At 38.7% G+C, this 18,968-nt stretch overlaps 1 protein-coding gene across 1 annotated transcript; it reads right to left on the minus strand.

The window, feature by feature from the left end:
- Window positions 1–8,012: 8,012 nt before the first annotated feature.
- il20ra (interleukin 20 receptor, alpha) lies at window positions 8,013–17,446 on the minus strand. The gene is made up of 7 exons (XM_061242515.1): window positions 17,213–17,446; window positions 14,382–14,514; window positions 13,620–13,819; window positions 12,945–13,120; window positions 12,086–12,230; window positions 10,733–10,872; window positions 8,013–10,170 (listed from the first exon to the last, which is right to left on the minus strand). The coding sequence occupies exons 1-7, from the start codon at window positions 17,310–17,312 to the stop codon at window positions 9,370–9,372; spliced, it is 1,695 nt and encodes a 564-aa protein (XP_061098499.1). The 5' UTR covers window positions 17,313–17,446; the 3' UTR covers window positions 8,013–9,369.
- Between the last annotated feature and the right edge of the window lie 1,522 nt (window positions 17,447–18,968).

Below are 18,968 nucleotides of genomic sequence, written 5' to 3' on the forward strand. Positions count from 1 at the left end.
TACTGTGATGTTGGTCTCATTTTTTTTAAAGGGATTGTACAGCTGCCATGCAAACTGAAACTAAGATTGATTACCAATTAAATAATATTGGTGCAAATGCAATGCTTTATCCAGGGCACATTAGAAATCCATAATTTCAGATCTGTTATCAAATAATTCACATGTGGTTAAAGTGCACATTGTCAGATTTTGATAAAGGGCATTTTTATTCTTATATAAATATAAGTATTTATACTATATTTTGGTTTCACCATGGAGAAATTACAGCAGTGTTTATACATAGTCCCCCCCATTTCAGGGCACCACAATGTTAGGGACACAGCAATGCATGTGAATGAAAGTAGTTATGTTTAGTATTTTGTTACATATCCTTTGCAAGCCATGAGTTCCTGATGTCTGCGACTTATTAACATCATCAGAGTCTGGATATCTTATTTTCGGGTTGTCCTACAAGCGATACTATTACTACTATTTGCATTTGAATGGATCTCTATGGAAATTGGGGAATGGGACTAGATTCAGCTGTAAATTATGCTGATACAGTATGGAACACATTTGTTGGCTAAAAGGCATAAGTCATCAAGGGTCCAAGGTAGCAAGTGAGTCAAAACACTGCGCTGCTGCCAGGTATGTAGTAGATACAAGAACAATTGTTTTTCCTTAATATTTCTTACATGGAAATGTTTTTTTATTACAAATCTGAAATTGTTGAGTACAGAGACAAATAAATAGATGATGGGTCTTTGACCCAAACATTATGGGGGGCACTGTATTTGTATACACTGGTTTCAATATGTAGATATTACAGCACTTCTTATACCTAGCCCCCCATTTCACGGCACCATAATATTTGGGACAAATGGCTTCACAGGTGTTCCTGATTAGTCAGGTGCGTTCAATTACTTCCATACAGGTATAAGAGAGGTGTTTTTCAACATGAGGACCAGAGTTGTGTATTCTGTACTACAGGCTGAAAAAAATGAGAAAAAAGACAGAAGCTAAACCATAGGCTAACCAAAATCAACAGGTGGGAACATAATTAAGAAGAAAGAAAGTATTGATGAACTCGGTAATTGGACCTGGACCTGGTAGGCCAAGGAAGTACACTGCAATTGATTTCTCATGATAGCTGAAACACCTGTCCAGGTCTGACACATTGGAAACGCACTTCAGGAGGCATATTTCTGTGACTATTGTCTGCAGAAGACTTCACAAGAACAGGATGGTCAGGTTATAGTTTGCTTAGAAGTACCTCTGGAGTTCTGGAAAAAGGTCTTGTGGACAGATGAGACCAAGATTCACTTGTATCAGAGCGATGGCAAGAGCAAAGCATGGAGACTAGAGCTGAAGATGGCTGCAGTATAGGCCTGGCAGAGCATCAGCAGAGAAGATACTCAGGACTTGATGTCTATGGGTCACAGTCATTGTAGGTGTTTGATTGCAAATCTAAAATTGAGCCAAATCAAGAAAAAACGTGTTTTTGTCCCAAACATTATGGAGCTCATATAGCATATGTAGTTCTATAGTATATATAGTTTATTTTACTCAACCAAATCTAGGTGACTGCAGCATGTTTGTGGGGTGCACATACATATAGTAATAAGACATGTTTTTCTTAATGATATTACAAATAGTTCATTTTGGAAAGCCTATTGTTTGGAATGTGTCTCTGGCTGCATTGACTCTGTCCCACCCACCAATAACAGACTCCAAACAAAAGCCTACAAAATACTACAATCAAGACTAGGTACTGAAGGCTCTCTAATACCCCCACTAAGGAAGAGATTGAACACACCTGACTAATCAGAAAGGGGCGATGTATAAAAAGTGGTGTCATTTCTGCACTTTAACCTCATGTTAATTGTTTGATTACAGAGCCAAATCAAGAAAGAAATGTCCAACGTGTGTGTGTGTGTGTGTGTGTGTGTGTGTGTGTGTGTGTGTGTGTGTGTGCTATGCCAAAGTAAATGTGTTTAAAGCAATTATTCAAATGCTGACTTATCTAAATGTGTGCAGGGAAAACTCCCTCCTGAATATGTGTAAAGAGTTAAAAGGCCAAGCAATCTACTCAAGCACTCTCCAGACTCAGCAGTCTGACCAGCAGGGAATTCCAACTCAAAGTGCCTTTAGACATTTAATTTGAGGAAGTATAGATAGTGCCAGACTCTTGAGAGGCATGCCTGCAAGAGTACACAGAAAAACAAGGGAGAGAAAGAGAAAGAAAGAGGGTGATGAAGCAGGAAACAGCGGTGAGATTCTGAGATTAAAAACAGGCTCTATCAACAGTAATATCTTTACCATGCTGAACACCCTATTCAGCTCTTGTCAGAACCTTGTTGTGTCATAATATAACAAGTTTGATTCAATAAGAGACAGGGAAGTCCTTGAGTACACTAATTTTTGTAACAAATTTATTTGGTCTGCCACAGTAGAGAAAGGGTAAAGTAGCACATGGGAACAGCAGTTGGGCAAGTCTGCATTCATAACAAGGATGTGTCTAAAAATAGGAAATATTTCAAAGGACATAATTGGAAACTACCCTAAATTCTTCAAAACCAATCTAGGTGCTGAGTCAGAGAAAGAGATCTTTGAACTAATTGAAACGTGAACAAGGGGTTTTGCATGGCTTTGCACGCTTTCCATTTCTCGCTGCGTTTTCACTTCTGTTTTGCTGTTGGCTTTGGCCGTGTTCACATTTCTCCGACATGAGGAAAATACTGAGCATATGTAACATTCCAGAACAAGGAAGACTTTGTGCATTTCTGGTAACCAGGAGAAATGTCTCTAGCACATATGTAGGGCAAAACGTGAAAAGAAAAGTGATCCAAAAAAGTTCCGATCTTTTTGCATTGTTGCGCACTAGATCTTTACCTTTCATCATTTTCCATTGATTGATTTATTTTCCAAATCCAAAAGATGGGAAGAGATTAACTGCGTAGCAAAAATGTACATCTATTCAGCCATTTCAACTGTTTCACAAATTGGACACAATACAGAACATTTATCTGAAAATTTTATATCACTGCTTTATGTCATCTATCATGTTCTTTGGGCCGTTTCTGAAAACTCACTGGCCATAAAGCATATTTTCTGGATTTCAGAAGTGCTATACAAGTGTCCATGACAGCTTTTCAGTATTTATTTTGGTTGTAGAACATACTTAACCTTAAATGGCTCTTTTGTTATCAAGCATCATTCTTCACTGTGGAGATACTGCCTAATGGTTCCCTGTAAGGAAGTCCTTATCATGTTTGCCCTCTTCATTTTTCAGTGATTTTGCAAAAAGAAAAATGGGCCTTTAAAAAAAATGGGCCTCCCTTTATCGTGATGAAATAAATCCTGAACTACCCAGTGAGGCATATGGGTTTGCTCTCGATGGACCAGTTTCATGGACACGGATTAAGATTAGTCCTGGACTAAACTGAGCTTTGTATGGACAATCTCCATTCAAAATATAATTTAGTCCAGCATTAGGGTTAATCTAAATTTGTGAAACTTGTTTTATAACCAAGGAAGCCTTTACCCATGTTGTACAAATACATGCAAGGTAAATTATGGACAATAACATTATTAGACATTTTGTCAATCTGGCAATATATATATTTCATAATAACTTTAGATTTCAGCCACCTATGAAGCAAATTCTACTTTTAAAGTGTACTTACTTATTTCCATCATATACTGTGGTTATAAAATGTAGTATTAATATGTAAAATCAACTGTATTATTTCTATTGATCGAAAAACAGGATTAGGTGTACTATATAGTGTCAAAGGCAGAGCAAGAAGCAGATAGGTAATAAAGTGTCCATTTACCATTTAGGACCTGGAAGGTTTTTCAGTTGAACATGTGAGGTCTGGTCATGTTTGGAGAGGACACCCAGTCTCCTGGTCTTGACAAGAGGCTGCAAAAACTTGAAAACCTGGCATTAGCTCACCCTTTTGGAAACATTCTTTAATTCTCATGCAAACAGTCTCTCGGTCTCTGAGTGTACCTGACCTTCTCCAACCCCCCCACCCACCCCCACATCTCTCGCTCTCTCTCTCTGACTGCTGAAAGCACATTCTACCATACCAGTCCATCGTCTCTAAATCTGTACTTTTAGGAAGTCAATTTATGTCAATTTGTGCTTTAAATTAATCCTGAACTGTTATAGGTGCAAGTATATATATATATATATTTTTTTTTTTCTGGGATTATGTTTGGCCATAGCTGCAGTATATCTGTACTGAGAACCACACAGCTTCACAAGCATACATGACTGCAGGTCCTTATTGGAATTATCTTTCTCTTGGGAGAAGCAATTCCAAGAATTGGCTCTCTAGGAAAGTTTGCAATATGACATTTATTGCTGCAAAGGCCCATCTACTCAACTTTTCAAAGCTGAGGTCACTGCAGGCATATAGGAATGTAGGTTGCAGGGTCCTGTTTTAGTGTCAGCTACAGATCAAGGTAATCACCTTGTTCAATGTTCAAAGGTTCAGCATCCATGAATCCTGGCTGTAATGACCACTCATCAGTCACTGTCTGTTGAGCTCACTCCGATTTCACTCCACACTTGCTGACTGGGTTCTGGCCAGCAGTCATCTGACCGCATTTCTAAGACTCAGACCCACCAATTATTGGCAATATTGTTGGCTGAAACAATTTTAGTGAGTAGCCTGGCTAATAAACCATATATCAGAATTAAGCTGCCAGCGCTCAATCTATCGTCGACTTGTGAGTTATTACCTGCTGCAGTCAACGTTATGGATTTCCTTTAGCGCCAAGCAGATAGTGACGGAGTCGGCCCATGAATCTACTATACGACCATTTTTGAACCATAAAATCCGGTTCACCATAATGAAAAGGGTTAGGAGCTGCGCGTGATAGATTTGTTCATGCTTGTATATTACCGCTCGGATCCGCTCGATGACGAACCTCCAGAGCGGGGACTGTAAGATTAGCTGGAGGCATTCTTCGTCATTAACGGAGTCATCACGGACTTTTCAGGCGGAGAAAGCAATTGTGCTGGATTTATGTTTCGTTACACCGCAGTCTTCAATATCACCCATTCACCTCCGATTTGTGCAAAATAAGCAATTCAAGTGAACAGCCGCGTGCTGTCTTCTTCAGTAAAGGTGCCTGCATATGAAATTAGGGAATTGATGGGCTATTTAGGGGACGCTGGGACGTGGACATTTTGCCAATTCAACGTGTAGCCTAGGCTAGAAGTGCAAATTGGGACTCATTATCTGCTGCCACAGATTAGCCTAGTGCTAGTGGCCACGTTGCATTAACACCCCAATAAGGTTTAATTGAGTGGCTGTGTGCAGAGGCAACTTGTTAAAGTAACAAAAATTTGATGCAGGAGTGAAGCGCAAACGTACCTCGCTTTCAGAAACACGATGACTGCAGGGGTGGATCCGTTACCCCCATTATCTATTTTTATAGCGCTTTTCATCCAAAGCGCTTTACTACTGAGGCGTCTCATTTGCACATTTACGGTACACACAAACGGCAACTGGCTACCATGCAAGGCACCAATCAGGATAAATTGGGGGTTAGGTCCTCAGGGACACTTCTACACACCCAGGGCGGGGGACTGAACCTGGATCGACCTGACAATGCTCCTACCTACCTCTTGAGCTAATGTTGCCACATAAACTGCAGTTTTCTAATTTTCCGCTTAATTATCCCTTCTTCAGCTAACGACATTTTCGTTCGAATACCACTGATCAAGGTTGGAAAAAAAAAGCACTATACACCGCATTATCTTCATTTCTTTGGCTTCAGATACACCCACTCCTATCATTTAAAGCCCTGTATTTTCCTCATACTCAGCATGTTTCCGGGAACGAGTTACACATCACTTCAATTCTGTTTTTTCCTCCAGCTTGGAACACACTGCCCTGAAGAGATAGTATTGGATTGGGTAGCTGCCTGCAATTCAAGCAACGACACCACCAGATTTAGTCAATTGCACGAAGACGCCATTTTAAGCACCCTTTTGTTTTTCATAATGATTATTTGTGAGTTTTGATGCAATATAGCCCATGCTTATAACTGTTCATGCTTTGCAGGGAAACTTTTTCAGGGAATAGATTTACATTCATACTATATTATAGGTAAATTGTTTCCAGCTTCTAATATTTGCCTACAGCTGAAGAAACTGAAATATAACTTCCTAGCACAAGGTTTCCGGGAAGGCCTCCTATTGTTTTGTATTATACAATTATAAAACTATGACTCTACAAGCCCAATGATGTACAATTGTTTAATATAGAGAAATGTCTCCATCTAGTGGAAATGCTGTGAGTAAAATTATGATGCAGTTGATCATGTAATGCAAGGTGACAAAACGTTGACCACTCTTTGTTTGATATTTTTTCGTGTTTGTGAAAAAGGTAAGTTGGCTATAATGCGTGAACGTGAAAGACTGCGTTTGAAAAAAATGCTTAATACATTTTTGGGGAACGTGCTTATTCATCAGCACGAATGCAAGTTTTCAAAAGTTTTTTAAATCTGTACTTTTTATTATTGTAATTTCATTATACATCAAGCGAAGTGAAAGTGAAACAATAAATATAAATATACCTTTATGTCTTGTTTTATTTGGTTGTTAATATCATTCATGTTGCTTTGTCCAGTGTATCATCGGATAGACTGGCAATGTGAGTTGCAGCTTCAGTTTCCTTAACTTGTTTTACTTCATTGTTGGAGATCGTTTAAAAAAAAACGGATAGTTTCATGTTTTCTGTCAGTTGCCCAAGTCGGTCAATAGACTGCCATGAATAAGGCACAAAGGTGTGTGATCTGAGACAGGGTTCTTTTAAAATATCAGGTATCAGGTATTTTCTTACCACAGAAAGCAGAGGGTGTAACCAGAGAGAGGCCACGGGAGACGATGAGGAACACTGTGAGTATTCTGACTGTTCAGAGAGTGTGAGATAAGTATGGATTTTTAAAGGATTTTGATCGATGGAAAATTAAAACGTTTTCAATTTTCGCTGAAAGGGGCCGTCAAAGCAATTTATAAGCAGCCATTAAAAAAAATCAATGTCCTTTTGGTTTATTAGTTCATCTCTAAAAATACCGCTGTGGGGATAGAGATGTCAAATCAGCATCTATTCTATTAAGAGCATCAGGTGCCTGAAAATGGAGCCTGAGGTATCGCGTTCTAAATGACGTATTTTACGTATTTATCTATAATCCCTCTCTGCCCATCTGCTTGGACCTAAATACCAACTTTCTGCTGTAATGTTATAAACTTCTGACTATCAGCCGTCTCCTTTATCTTTATTAATCACAAAAGATCTGGAGTACTCTCTGATGTTTAAGTAGCATAGCAAATTCCAGAGTGCACAGTAGAAACGTATGCTTATGAAATACCACATATATCATATTATGAGTCTAAAGTAGATAAAATGGTATTCTGGCTATCAGACAGTAACGTTTCATGTCTACACTGATCCATTTCACTGAAAGTTGCAGTATGGTACAGCTGTTAAATCGTGTTAGTTGCAGGGGTCTATAATATCTCTAAAGTTGATTAAAAAAAAACTTGTTAGTTTCATGTGTCTGTAATATCTCTAAATTTGATAAAAACATTGACATTTCACATCTATTTTTTTTTTACTTCGGTGGGCATTTCCAACATATTATTTCCATTCATACAGAAAATGTCTTTGCTCATTTACAGACTACAGACACGCAGAAGATCTATAACCATAACCTTTAAACCATAATCATGCAGCACTACAGTTCTGTTCTGTTCATATCAGAAAAAGAGGTAACATATTTCATGTGGGTTTCAAAAAAATTTCCACAAACTTTCAGTTCCTTCATGTTAGCAAAGTATAAGAAGCCATTTTGTGTGGTGAGATACTTTAGCTGTTCCATCCTCCCTGACAGTGGAGAGGCAATGTGCTGTTGACCCTCCAGGACTCACTAAATTGTAAAATGCATACCTGTTTCAAAGTTTGTTTCATTTAATTAATCTTGGTGAATAAGCCAAGTTGCACTCACATAAGAAATGTATATATTTTTTTAATGCGACATGTCGATTGAACAGTGGATTGATCAAAAAACTAAAATAAAATGTCTTATAACTTCTGAATATATTTACAGTTATTATGGTTGCATTCTCCTATGCAACTACAATATAAGCTGTTTGCATTTTTCACATAGATTTTTCTTCTACCTAAATGTAACAATTTCAATATGTAAACTGAACATTTTGTATGTAAAATTTCACATTTTTACTACACTGGATTATTATGAGTGATATAAAACATAAGGGAAATTAATGTACTTTTTTGTGTATAGCCCAGATATTCGGAAACAGAAACTGTAAGGTAGTGTATTTATACTAAATTCAGATTTCACCTTCTGAACCGCAAAGAAGTGACCACACGTTTCTGGGTTTTGTTGAACAATGATTTAACTAGTCCCTTTAAATGTGGTCACATTTGTTTTTCACAGTAATAATAGTCCACAGCTTTTAAAGAGGAAGCCTTTCCGTGTGTTTTTGAACATAAAGAAAACATTGATAAACGGGAGGTGAAAACTAGGTGGGATAGGCTGGTTCCACCGCAGCACTGGAGATACGAAAGTTGTACTAAAATGACAATGTTTGATGCAATTCCTGTTCACCTGTCCTGTTCCAGAATATCTGTTTCGTCATGGTTTTAGTAGTCTTGTTAAAGAATACCTGCAAAGTATATTCCTAGAATTGTTTTCCCTTGAAAGGTACATGTGTACATTACAGTAACTGAATGCAGTAGAGGAGGGCAAAATCAATGAGGCATAAAGCGCACAGGAAAGCTCATATTGTTCAGAAAGGCTGGCTTAATGAGTTACAAATATGAGCTAAGCTCAAAGGAGATCCTGCTTGAGAAGATTAAAAAGTTGATTATTAAAATCAGTTTAATCTGCCTTCATTCATATACTTCTGTCAAAATCTATCAGTCTATAATTTTTAAATAAGCAATGTATCAATAGAAAAATAGATTACAAAATATGCATTTTATAAATAGAATTTTTAAAATACCTGAGTGAATATTCCTTCATTACCATACATTGGATATGTAAACTAGAAATAGCAACATTACTGCAACATAAAATAGCATAATCATTTTGTGTAGGCACTATATAGTTTATAGAGATAAAAGATTTGAAAGTGTGCTTCAATGTCTACAAGCTTTTCTTCCGCACAGGAAATTATCCATCTCACTCATTTAGTTTATCTTCAAATTAGATAGCTCCAGTTACCTCTTCTGGGAGCAGGAAAACCTTGTGTATAAGGTATGAAGTTGAGCAACATGATTCAGAAAAATAAAATGTGCATATATATATTTGTAAATAATCCCTCCGAAGCCTTCATTTAGATTATTTTTCCATATTGATCTGTAGAGCCCAGTTATTCTCGATTTTTGTCAGTGCATCCTCAGACGCAGTGGAGTCCTCAGATGACTGTCTGACATACACGTTGGCCAAAATGTCCGTCGGTACCACCTGGTCACACTCCGGTCGTTCCTCCTGGTCGGCTTCCATTTCTAACATGGAGAGGTTTGGGATCTGAAGCCTGCCGGTGTTTGGGTCCCAGTCCACCAGGATACTCCCGCCCGCGTCAGCGTCCTCTCCCTCCTCTTCCTCGTCCTCTTCCTGAAGCCCGCTGGTCCGAACGTCCTGAAACTGTCGCCTGTACGACATCCACCACGCCAGCTGTTCGCTCGGCTGTGTCCCGATCCCTTCCTCCTGGGAGGAAATGATGGCGTCTGCACCACCGTGTCCCTCGGGCCATCCTTCCTCCTCTACCTCCTCTTCCTCCTTCACCACGATCCCGTAATCCAAGCTCTGGCTCCGCCACGTGTCCGCCTCACTGCCGTCGTCGTCCTCGTTGTTCTCGTCGTCGTCATCCTCGTTGTTCTCGTCGTCGTCCTCGTTGTAGTTGTCGAGGCCGACGGACTCCAGCTGGGGCAGGAGGGGAGGCGCGCAGGTCTGGGTGGCGTAGCCCGGGATCCTGGAGACCGGAGGTTTCGTCTCGTCCGCCTCTTTCAGGGCTGGGAACAAGGGCTTCCTGGGGCCTTCCGCCTCCCATTGCTCCTTCTCACAGCTGGTCTTTGGCAGGCTGATGGTGAAGTGGTTCACGGTGAGCAGGAGTTTAGTGTCGGGCTGGTGCTGCACCCACTAGGCAGAAGGGAAACGTCATCAAGTGTGTTAGGGTCACATTCACCTCTTTTCACCACAATTTGAACAGAACATTCAGCAGCATTATTGGCCAGTAGTGAACTGTTACAGGCAGGATCATGTTATGATCACCTCGCAATCAGGTATCATGATCATCAACAGAAACCTCTTCTGCTTTATGGAGATCATATTTCTGATTGAGACAAACATGGTCACCCATAGCCATTTCAAAATGAATGGACGAAACCCTATAGCAGATGTCCATCTTTTCTGCACAGTGATGTAATTGTACCCCTAAATTCCAGCTAGTTCCATTTCTTTATTGACCATTGTCATCTCCGAATGACATGTCTTATAATGGCTTAGGTAAAGATGTATAACCAATGTTTTTTATTTATTTTTATAACAAGCTTCCTATATGCTGCATGGTGACCAGAATGCCTCCCTAAACTCTGCAGGATTTAATTTGCCTGCAATACTTCATTGTCAGTAAATAGGTATATGCAAGCTTTGAATAGTCTACTGATAAGAAATGTAAGCTAAAACCCTACATGGGGCTTACCAGGTTGGATGGCGTTTTCTGTTTATTTCCAAAAATGTAGCGGTACACAAGGCATCCGATCAGCGTCAGGAAAAATATTGTTAACGCTAATGGCAAAACGTATCCCAGGATCACCAGCAAGATCTGGTCAAAAAAGGGATCTAAGGAGAGAGGACCAAGAATGGGAAAAGAGTTGTTACACAGACACTGTCATTGTTCCAGATATATCAGCCGTACAACATACACACATAAACCATAAACACAGGGTGTGAAACTGTGAAATATTTTCACAACTTCCTCAAGCTTGCAATGATCTTTATCTGTAAGTATTAAGCCACACTCTGGGTTTATTGCAAGTATGTAAACACGTGCGTGTGGTGACTCACGTGCGAGATCGTTGTACCAAAAGTACCTTTGTGATTGTTTAACAGGAAGTGAGACGAGAGCTGGAAAAGTGCTCTCACAAAGGTTCATTCTTTCAGCTTGTATTTAAAATACATATAATACATGGAATAAAGATCTCAGTAGTAGCACATGCTAAGATAAAATGGAAGGAATGTTTGCAACTTACACATAAGATCACGGCTAATTAAATCCTATGTTTAATTCAATATAAATTGATGACTGAGTATATAATAGTAGAGGTCAAATTAATAAATGGTAAATGGTAAATGGTTGGTGAAGGTAAGATGTCAGCTCCTCAGGCCAAAGCTTGAAATGCTGCACCCAAAGTGACTCTGTACTCTTTCAGCAGACTTGTCCCTGGTTATGGTTTTGCACTTTAGTGTATGTTGCTCTGGATAAGAGCGTCTGCCAAATTCCTGTAATATAATGACTTCCTCATACATGCCTTTTGGTACTGTGAGAAAATCAGGAAGATTTGGGAAGACACTAAAAGATGGATTTTAAAGTGGTATTTACTCCCCTATTATGCATTTCTCAAAATGTAGGAAATTTAAAATATCTAACTGGATGGCAGATCCCTTTCTCATCATTAGTTTTAAAGAAATTCATTTTACTAAATTGGAAAAATACTGAAGCACCCACATTTCACATTTCAAATGTGGAAAGGTTTAATGAAATCACTTGGTATTGATGGGCTAGGAGTGTTTGTGAAGTGTTTGTATACCAGGGGGGTATACCTTCATATGTCCCCCTGTTTGTACCTTGTATGTATATAAAACTAATAAAGAAAATTGCACAAACAAACATTGTTCCAGCTTGCAGGGTTACGGTGTTTACAAGAGGTGAAAGAAGTCCTACAGATTATTTTGTGAACTGGGTTTTCTCTAGAGAATCTACCTGACTAATCCTATGAAACAGGTCTGGCACGTGTGGAATGTTGCTGGGGAACCAGCCATGCTGTTGTCCTACCTTTGGCTGTCGTTATGCAGTGTTTGTGGGAACCATCAGCTTGGAGTACTAAGGATAAAAACAGGACCTTCGCAGACACGCAGAACTCAGTGCTATAGTCCAAAAGGCCATATTCAATTGAATTGTTCTGAAGAAGGAAAATGATCTGAAAAAAGAATTTATGAATTGTAGATAAAATCCAAAATAAACACAGACCTCTGAACTAAAAATTTCATTCAAGATTTAAATCATGACTCATTTAATTAATTCCCAGCTGCACCAAAATGAGCAGGACCAGGGAAAGTGGCTTCAGTATCAAAACCAAATCCTGTAATTATTAGATAAATATTTTGGTTTCAGAGGTTATTACTATGAAAAAAGTCAGTAAGTAACAAACTTGTTAAGTGCTATGAAAATAAGTTTTACTGTCTCATCATACTTACCTCTGAAATCAAGATAATGACCTCATAATTACACATAAGGAGCTGGTATTTCTCCAGTAAATACTAGCTAATCAACAGCCTGTAAAATAAAGCACGACTTTTTCAAAAGTATTGACAATACGTCTGGTACACTACCCCCTTCATGACAGGCTCACGGTCCATTAAAATACATGTTAGTTATTCGTGCAGTGTTTTTATGCAAATGTGCCATTGCCCAATCTTATACCACCATTGTTTTACTTCAATGTAATCACGGTAGTACAGCTAAGTACATTCCCAACGCCATTTGACCATTATTTGTGTTGTTTTTAAATTCACATTTGAATATGTAACTGTGATCATTCATTCAGAATATGCAGTGGCTGGTTCGACCACTGAACAAAGAGTTACAGAAGAATGAACACAAACATTGCCTTCAAGCTAAGGGGAATACCAACCGTTTTCTTGGTCATGCTGTTGTGGATGGATACATTGTACATCATCTGAGGGTAGTACTTTGCCAATGAATACTCTTTTGACCTGTTCCCAATCTTCCACCTCATTGGGCCTTTCAGTTTAATGATGAGTTTCCTCTCATTGACTGTGACTTTTACAATGGGAGGTCCAAAGGTGGCTGATGGATACATACAGTATGTCACAGTCAAACACAAAGAAAATGCCATGTCCCTTTGGAGTGTGATTGTAAAACTTAAATAGCAAAATATTTCGCATTGTCTGGACAATTATCACAAGTGATATTCAAGTGCAATTTGAAATTAAAATACCTGCATAAAATATAAAACATCAAACAAATCTTTGTCATCCATTATCTTATCCATTGAATGCGCTTCATCAAAGGTTGGTTTATTGAGACATTGGCACATTGAAGGTCTAAAAATGTAAAGCATTAGCCTATACACTGAACCTTTATGATGTAAATCTTAAGACTTCACATTTAGATTTATTGCATTTAGATGACTGCATAATGTCTGATCTTATCTGCTGAGGAGTGTGTGTGCGCGTGTGTGTGAAATATGTAGACAGGCAGCCGTATGTTGATTGACATGTAGATAGATAGCTAAATAGATAGACAGACGGACAGACAAATACAGATACGGAGTGTGTTCACTCACTCTGCCTCTTGGGGATGAACCTGCTTGTTGTGGTCCATTCCGAGGTGCCTGCTGTGTTGACGGCTTTCACCCTGCCGTAGTACTCTTCTTCCAGGTCGCTGGTCTCATTTGACAGATCGCAGAAGGTCTGGAGAACTTCCTTACACTGCCTCTTGGTCCTCCACATCACCCTTTCCTTGTTCTTTTCCTGATCACCATATCTGAGAAAGAACATAGCAAGATTGCATCACCTAGCAGCGAATTGTCGTTGATTCAACAAGAAAAAGACGTGACCTATTGTAAATATGTCCTTTCTGTAAATGGCATATACTGTAATATATTTTAAGTATGTGGGTGTTCTTAGAGATACAAGATAATATATTTCAATCCTGTGTAATACTATTCAATGTCTGAAAGTATCATTTGTATAGTTGCATATACTTACAATATATTGTGAAGTGTGTGAAATTTTGATAATATAATCTTTCAGTGTAGTTTCATTATATATTACCTTGTTGACTGTGACACTTAAGGCACAATGTTGATTCCGGGCATCAGAAATATGAAAAACTACTGCTGGAAACTGGAATTTACACTGCTGATAGTATAGATTCCTGGGCTAGACTGAATAGCATAACCTTTCACTGTATCTGCGATATGAGTGAAGATGACAATCAGTGGAATTATGTGAATTCAAAACTACTTCATGTTGACTGTTCCTGATAACATGTTGACTTGTGTCATATACTGTAAATGAGAAGGATGTTCTTATCTTTCACTCACATTGCATACTGAACTCTGTAGCGTGTCTTGTTTCCTGCTCCATCTCCAGGCCTCCATTCCAGAACATTCTTCAGATTGTAGGATTTGAACCAAATGTCTTGGGGGGCAGCAACTACAGACCCATGAGTGACCACTGGAAAAAGAGACAGAGTAAGTTATTATGGAATTTATTGTATAGGATGAAAAAACATCTTGCTATTAACGGGACACTGTTTTAGAGGATGTGAGTACAGATGTGTGGCATCTAAAATACATGTAGTGATCCTGAAATCACAGCACTGTAAGCCTGACACAGACTGACCCAGCACAAATCTATTAGGAACTAGGACTGAAACTCAGGACTGGACTTTTTCCTTTTGCACAATGGTTTCTCTCCATTTGTCCACTGGCCATAGTCTCCTTTGCCATAATCTCGAAGTGGGCAAGTCCGATTTTCATTTCCAGCAATTACCCTGGATAAATGAGCAATTTGGCTGTATACACCAATACTGCTCCATCCATAGATTAGCCCCCAGTAAAATGTTTCATATCGGGAGTCCATCTTCAGCTGTTGTTCATGTGCTCATCAGTGAATGCAGCTAAAATGTCAGGTGTAAGTGCAAGTGTAAGTGTTGGAGCTAATCAAGTAATTAATGCCTCAATGGGGTGTGCCGATTAAGCACGTCAACATGTCATTCATTTAAATGTATCTTATTATATGCACACAGTACTCCAACTGTACAAAACAAGTTAGCTTCATACATGCATGTAATATCTCAGTTTGGGCCCTGGAAAGGAAACAGGAAATGTGGGCTCAACTTTCAGTGTGTGACATTTCTTTTACTTAACCAACTGCAGACGACTACAGAAGTTGGTAGAGGCCACATACAGCACCCGACCTATTTGGCTGTGCAGCAGATCACAAGAAGCAGCTGGCAGTGGGGGATGTGGTAAATGCAAGGATTGTGGTGGAGTTTCGGGGGATTACTTGAGGCAAACTTAAAACTCATAAAATGATACCTTTGAACTGTACACATGGCATACACTTTTTGCAAAGTTTCACAGTTTGTATTCTAAAAGTCAGGAAAAAGATCAATTAAAATCTCTGTCCTGCTATATCCCATCAATGCCATTAATAAGGGAGAAAACAAGTCCAGGAATGTGGAAAACTCTAATTAAACCTCAAATAACAGGCTTTTCCTGAATCAGGAAGATACTATGCTAAATGTAAGATACCCAGGACAGAGTAGTCTAAGTAATTATGACAATAAAATGATTGTATTTTTGGAACAGCATACATACAGTATAGGTACATTCAAATGCATCTAACTGCAGCCATGGCTTCAAAGTAATTTCAATATACAAGAAACTTCACAAATTAATAAAGACGTATCAATATTAACTTCAGTCCTAGAAACCTAACTGCCTTAGTTTGCATTCAATAACATATGTTTATTATATGTATTAATTGACAGACAGTAGGGTTGCCGGGGATTTTGGGCCCCATGAGAATATCTCACATTGGGCACCACGACCCCAACCATCCCACCCCTGCACAGTTACAGCACACTTTTCTCTCAGGGCCCTCAGAATTATCTCACGTTTCCCCCCTTGGCACCTTGTTTACAGCAGAATTGCTCCCTACACCTCAGCTAGACCCCTCCGGGTTAGCTAGCCAGCTCTGGTTGCTTTGTGGTCCCCTCATTATGAGCGGCAGGTGGTCAAGCTGCACGTTCACGCCTGTTTTCTGTTCTGGTTCCTCAGTGGTGGAATGACTTGCCTATCAGCGGAATCCCTCCCCATATTTTGATGCTGATTAAAAACACACCTTTTCAGAATATACCTTAGTCCTCCCTCCTGATCCCCCCCCCCCCCTTCCAATATCCCTCTTCCAATCACCCTATATTAAAAAAATAATAATGAAATGAAAAAAATTTTATGTTTTTAACTTGTTGAAGAACCTATGCACTTGTAAATTGCTTCAGATTAAAAAACGTCTGCTAAATTACTACAATGTAAAATGGAAATGGAATAATACTTTTATTTTGTCTATTCTAGTTCTATCTTGCCATTTTTAGAGACAGAAAGTTGTACAGAAAGGGTTTCCCAACATGAAAAAGAAAGTTGTGGGAAAAAACCTATTCAAGAGAAAACCTATTATGTACTGTAAATTATTGACCACTTCCTTATGTGGGGAAAACTTGTTTTCCCCACATAAGGAAAAAATGTTTCCTTTTAATTTTCAGTATGCTCATGATACAGAATGGAACATACATGACCTCAAACACAAAAACAAAAAGGAAAAGCAACAACAGCAATAATACATATAATAATATAATAATTATTGTTTTTATTACAATTATTATTATTATTTATTACTACAATAATCTTAGCCATATTAGTAGCAGTAGAGGTAGTAGTATTACGTATATAATGGCATTATTATATGAATTACAATATGTTTTTAAATCACATATCATCTCAGGAAGCCGTGTGATCGCATATCATTGGCTGTGTATATTTGCACATGCCACACGGGACTAAAATTGCGGTCAGGCCCGTGGAATCTAACAGGAATAGGAGACTGTGATTTTTATAATAATAAGTAGGTCTATATGTTTACACTGCAGCCTATAAGTACAGCCTATTATCAAAACGAAATTTACATATTCGGTCTTCAGTTTCAAGACTAAAAAAAGTACGAATATAACTATTCATTATACAGTATGTAATAATCGACAATTAATCGTCATTAACGACCGAATTGTTATTTGTTCCGATGAAACGAAAGTGAAGTCAAGGTGACAGTCACTGTGCGGCAGCAGATATTGTTGCGTTGAAATGAAAGGTACCTGTAGCCTCCAGTGTAAGAAGGCATAAGACAGTCAGGAGAGTTTTCTTCGGTACTGGGGTTCCACGAGCGCTGTACTTTTCATTGACGTGGCCGTTCATACCGATGTGATATTCCACAGGTGTATGCGCATAAAACACGATCTTCGCAATGCTAAATAATTTAATTCAAAAACCGACAAAAGTTTAACGCTTCCATCTCAGACGGAACCGCATACGTGCTACTGCCAACAAAGGTTTCCAGCAGGTGAATGGAAGAAACCACAGGACTGGCTGGACTAGTGCAAATTGGGCGGAGTTTGGTTTGTTGTGTATTGCGTGGAATGTCAAAGGTGTAGCAGGAGCTGTTTTCTCGTTCTGTTACTGTACACATTGTAATACAGAAAGTAAATTCAAATATATTGAATAGACCCTTGATGGAACAATGCAGATATTCAGTATACATACATTTAACCTTATGCAAAGTAGAAACAAATATCTCATTACGTTATTAGTGGCTTAAGAATAACTATTGAATTTATACTTTCTATGAAGAGGAACACCTTATAACGCAAATTCTACATGATAAAGTCCCACACATACATATATAAGATCATTACTATCATTTGATTGGCCTTAGTACTGCCAGAGTTTTGAAGTCATGCAAATAATTGAGAAAAACATTGTCAAACTACAATTTTAATCACTCATAGCTAGAAATATTTAAGATATCACAATCCTTTCTTCTTCTGTGTTAAACCAATTGCATACTTTGTAATATATTACCACGTCAGCTATAATACATCATTGTCCTGTTTTTCTTTTTTTAAACTCATTTGCGAATCACAGAAGCAAAGCATGACCAGAACCTATGCAAGATATACGTATTTAAATTCCTTTACAATAAGTTGAGCTGATTAGCTCACCAGTAATTCCACATTCTTGGTATATTTTGACACTGAGTCAGATTGCTCAATGCTGGTCTACTTACCTTACATCTCCAGTAAATACTGAATGTGAATGGAAAAACGTATTTGGTCACAGTGCCATCCTGTGGACAATCACAGGTTTACATGAAGCAGGGGCCTGTATCAAGACGCAGGATTACTGAATTATCTGCATAAATGTGGTGAGTTGCTTTTTACTGCTGTCCATGTTCGAGATTTGGGAGGGTTCCAGGTTTTAACTCCTCAAATTGTGTCCGGGATTCTATTTGAAGCCGGGCCTCGGATAATAGCCGGGGGCGTGGCCGATTCGGACAAATAAAGGCCGGCTCCCAAATACAAGCCGGGGTAATATTGCCTACCATTAGGGCTATCAGTACTAGAAGACATTGTTTCGATTTATCTCAATGAAATAAAAGAGCTCTTCTTAATATTTTATATTGTTGGTTGGTTTAATACTGTTGCCAATGAAAAGTCGTTGTCCTACACCATGGGTCTCCAACACGTTGCTCTCAAGCTACCAGTCGCTTGCCGCCCCCTTCTAAGTAGCTTGCCAAAGGCTGAAGCAGTAGGCATTCCAGCCTACGAATTTAATAAAAAGTAAATCAGGCAAAATTAAAAATTAACTCAATTTAGGCTACTTGGCTACGCAATAAGGTTTCAATGTATTTACAGCACAGCGCACGTTCAATGAATTAATGAAAGCGGCTGCCAGACGGGTGGAAATCCCGACACTCTTTCAACTACATAGAACTTAACAGTGAACCATGAAATACCCCCCAGATTTCAGTGCCCATCAGTCCCAACATTTACTTGCTGTTATCTACGCTAATTT

Source organism: Conger conger, chromosome 5, assembly GCF_963514075.1.
Source record: "Conger conger chromosome 5, fConCon1.1, whole genome shotgun sequence".
Lineage (NCBI taxonomy): Eukaryota > Metazoa > Chordata > Actinopteri > Anguilliformes > Congridae > Conger > Conger conger.

Excerpts from the sequence above, each read along its gene's own strand:
- il20ra (XM_061242515.1), bottom strand. The coding sequence starts at position 17,312 with ATGAACGGCCACGTCAATGAAAAGTACAGCGCTCGTGGAACCCCAGTA. Across the intron at positions 13,820-14,381 it reads TACAGAGTTCAGTATGCAAT|ATATGGTGATCAGGAAAAGA; the intron begins GTGAGTGAAAGA and ends GTTCTTTCTCAG. Across the intron at positions 10,873-12,085 it reads CTGCATAACGACAGCCAAAG|ATCCCTTTTTTGACCAGATC; the intron begins GTAGGACAACAG and ends CTCTCTCCTTAG.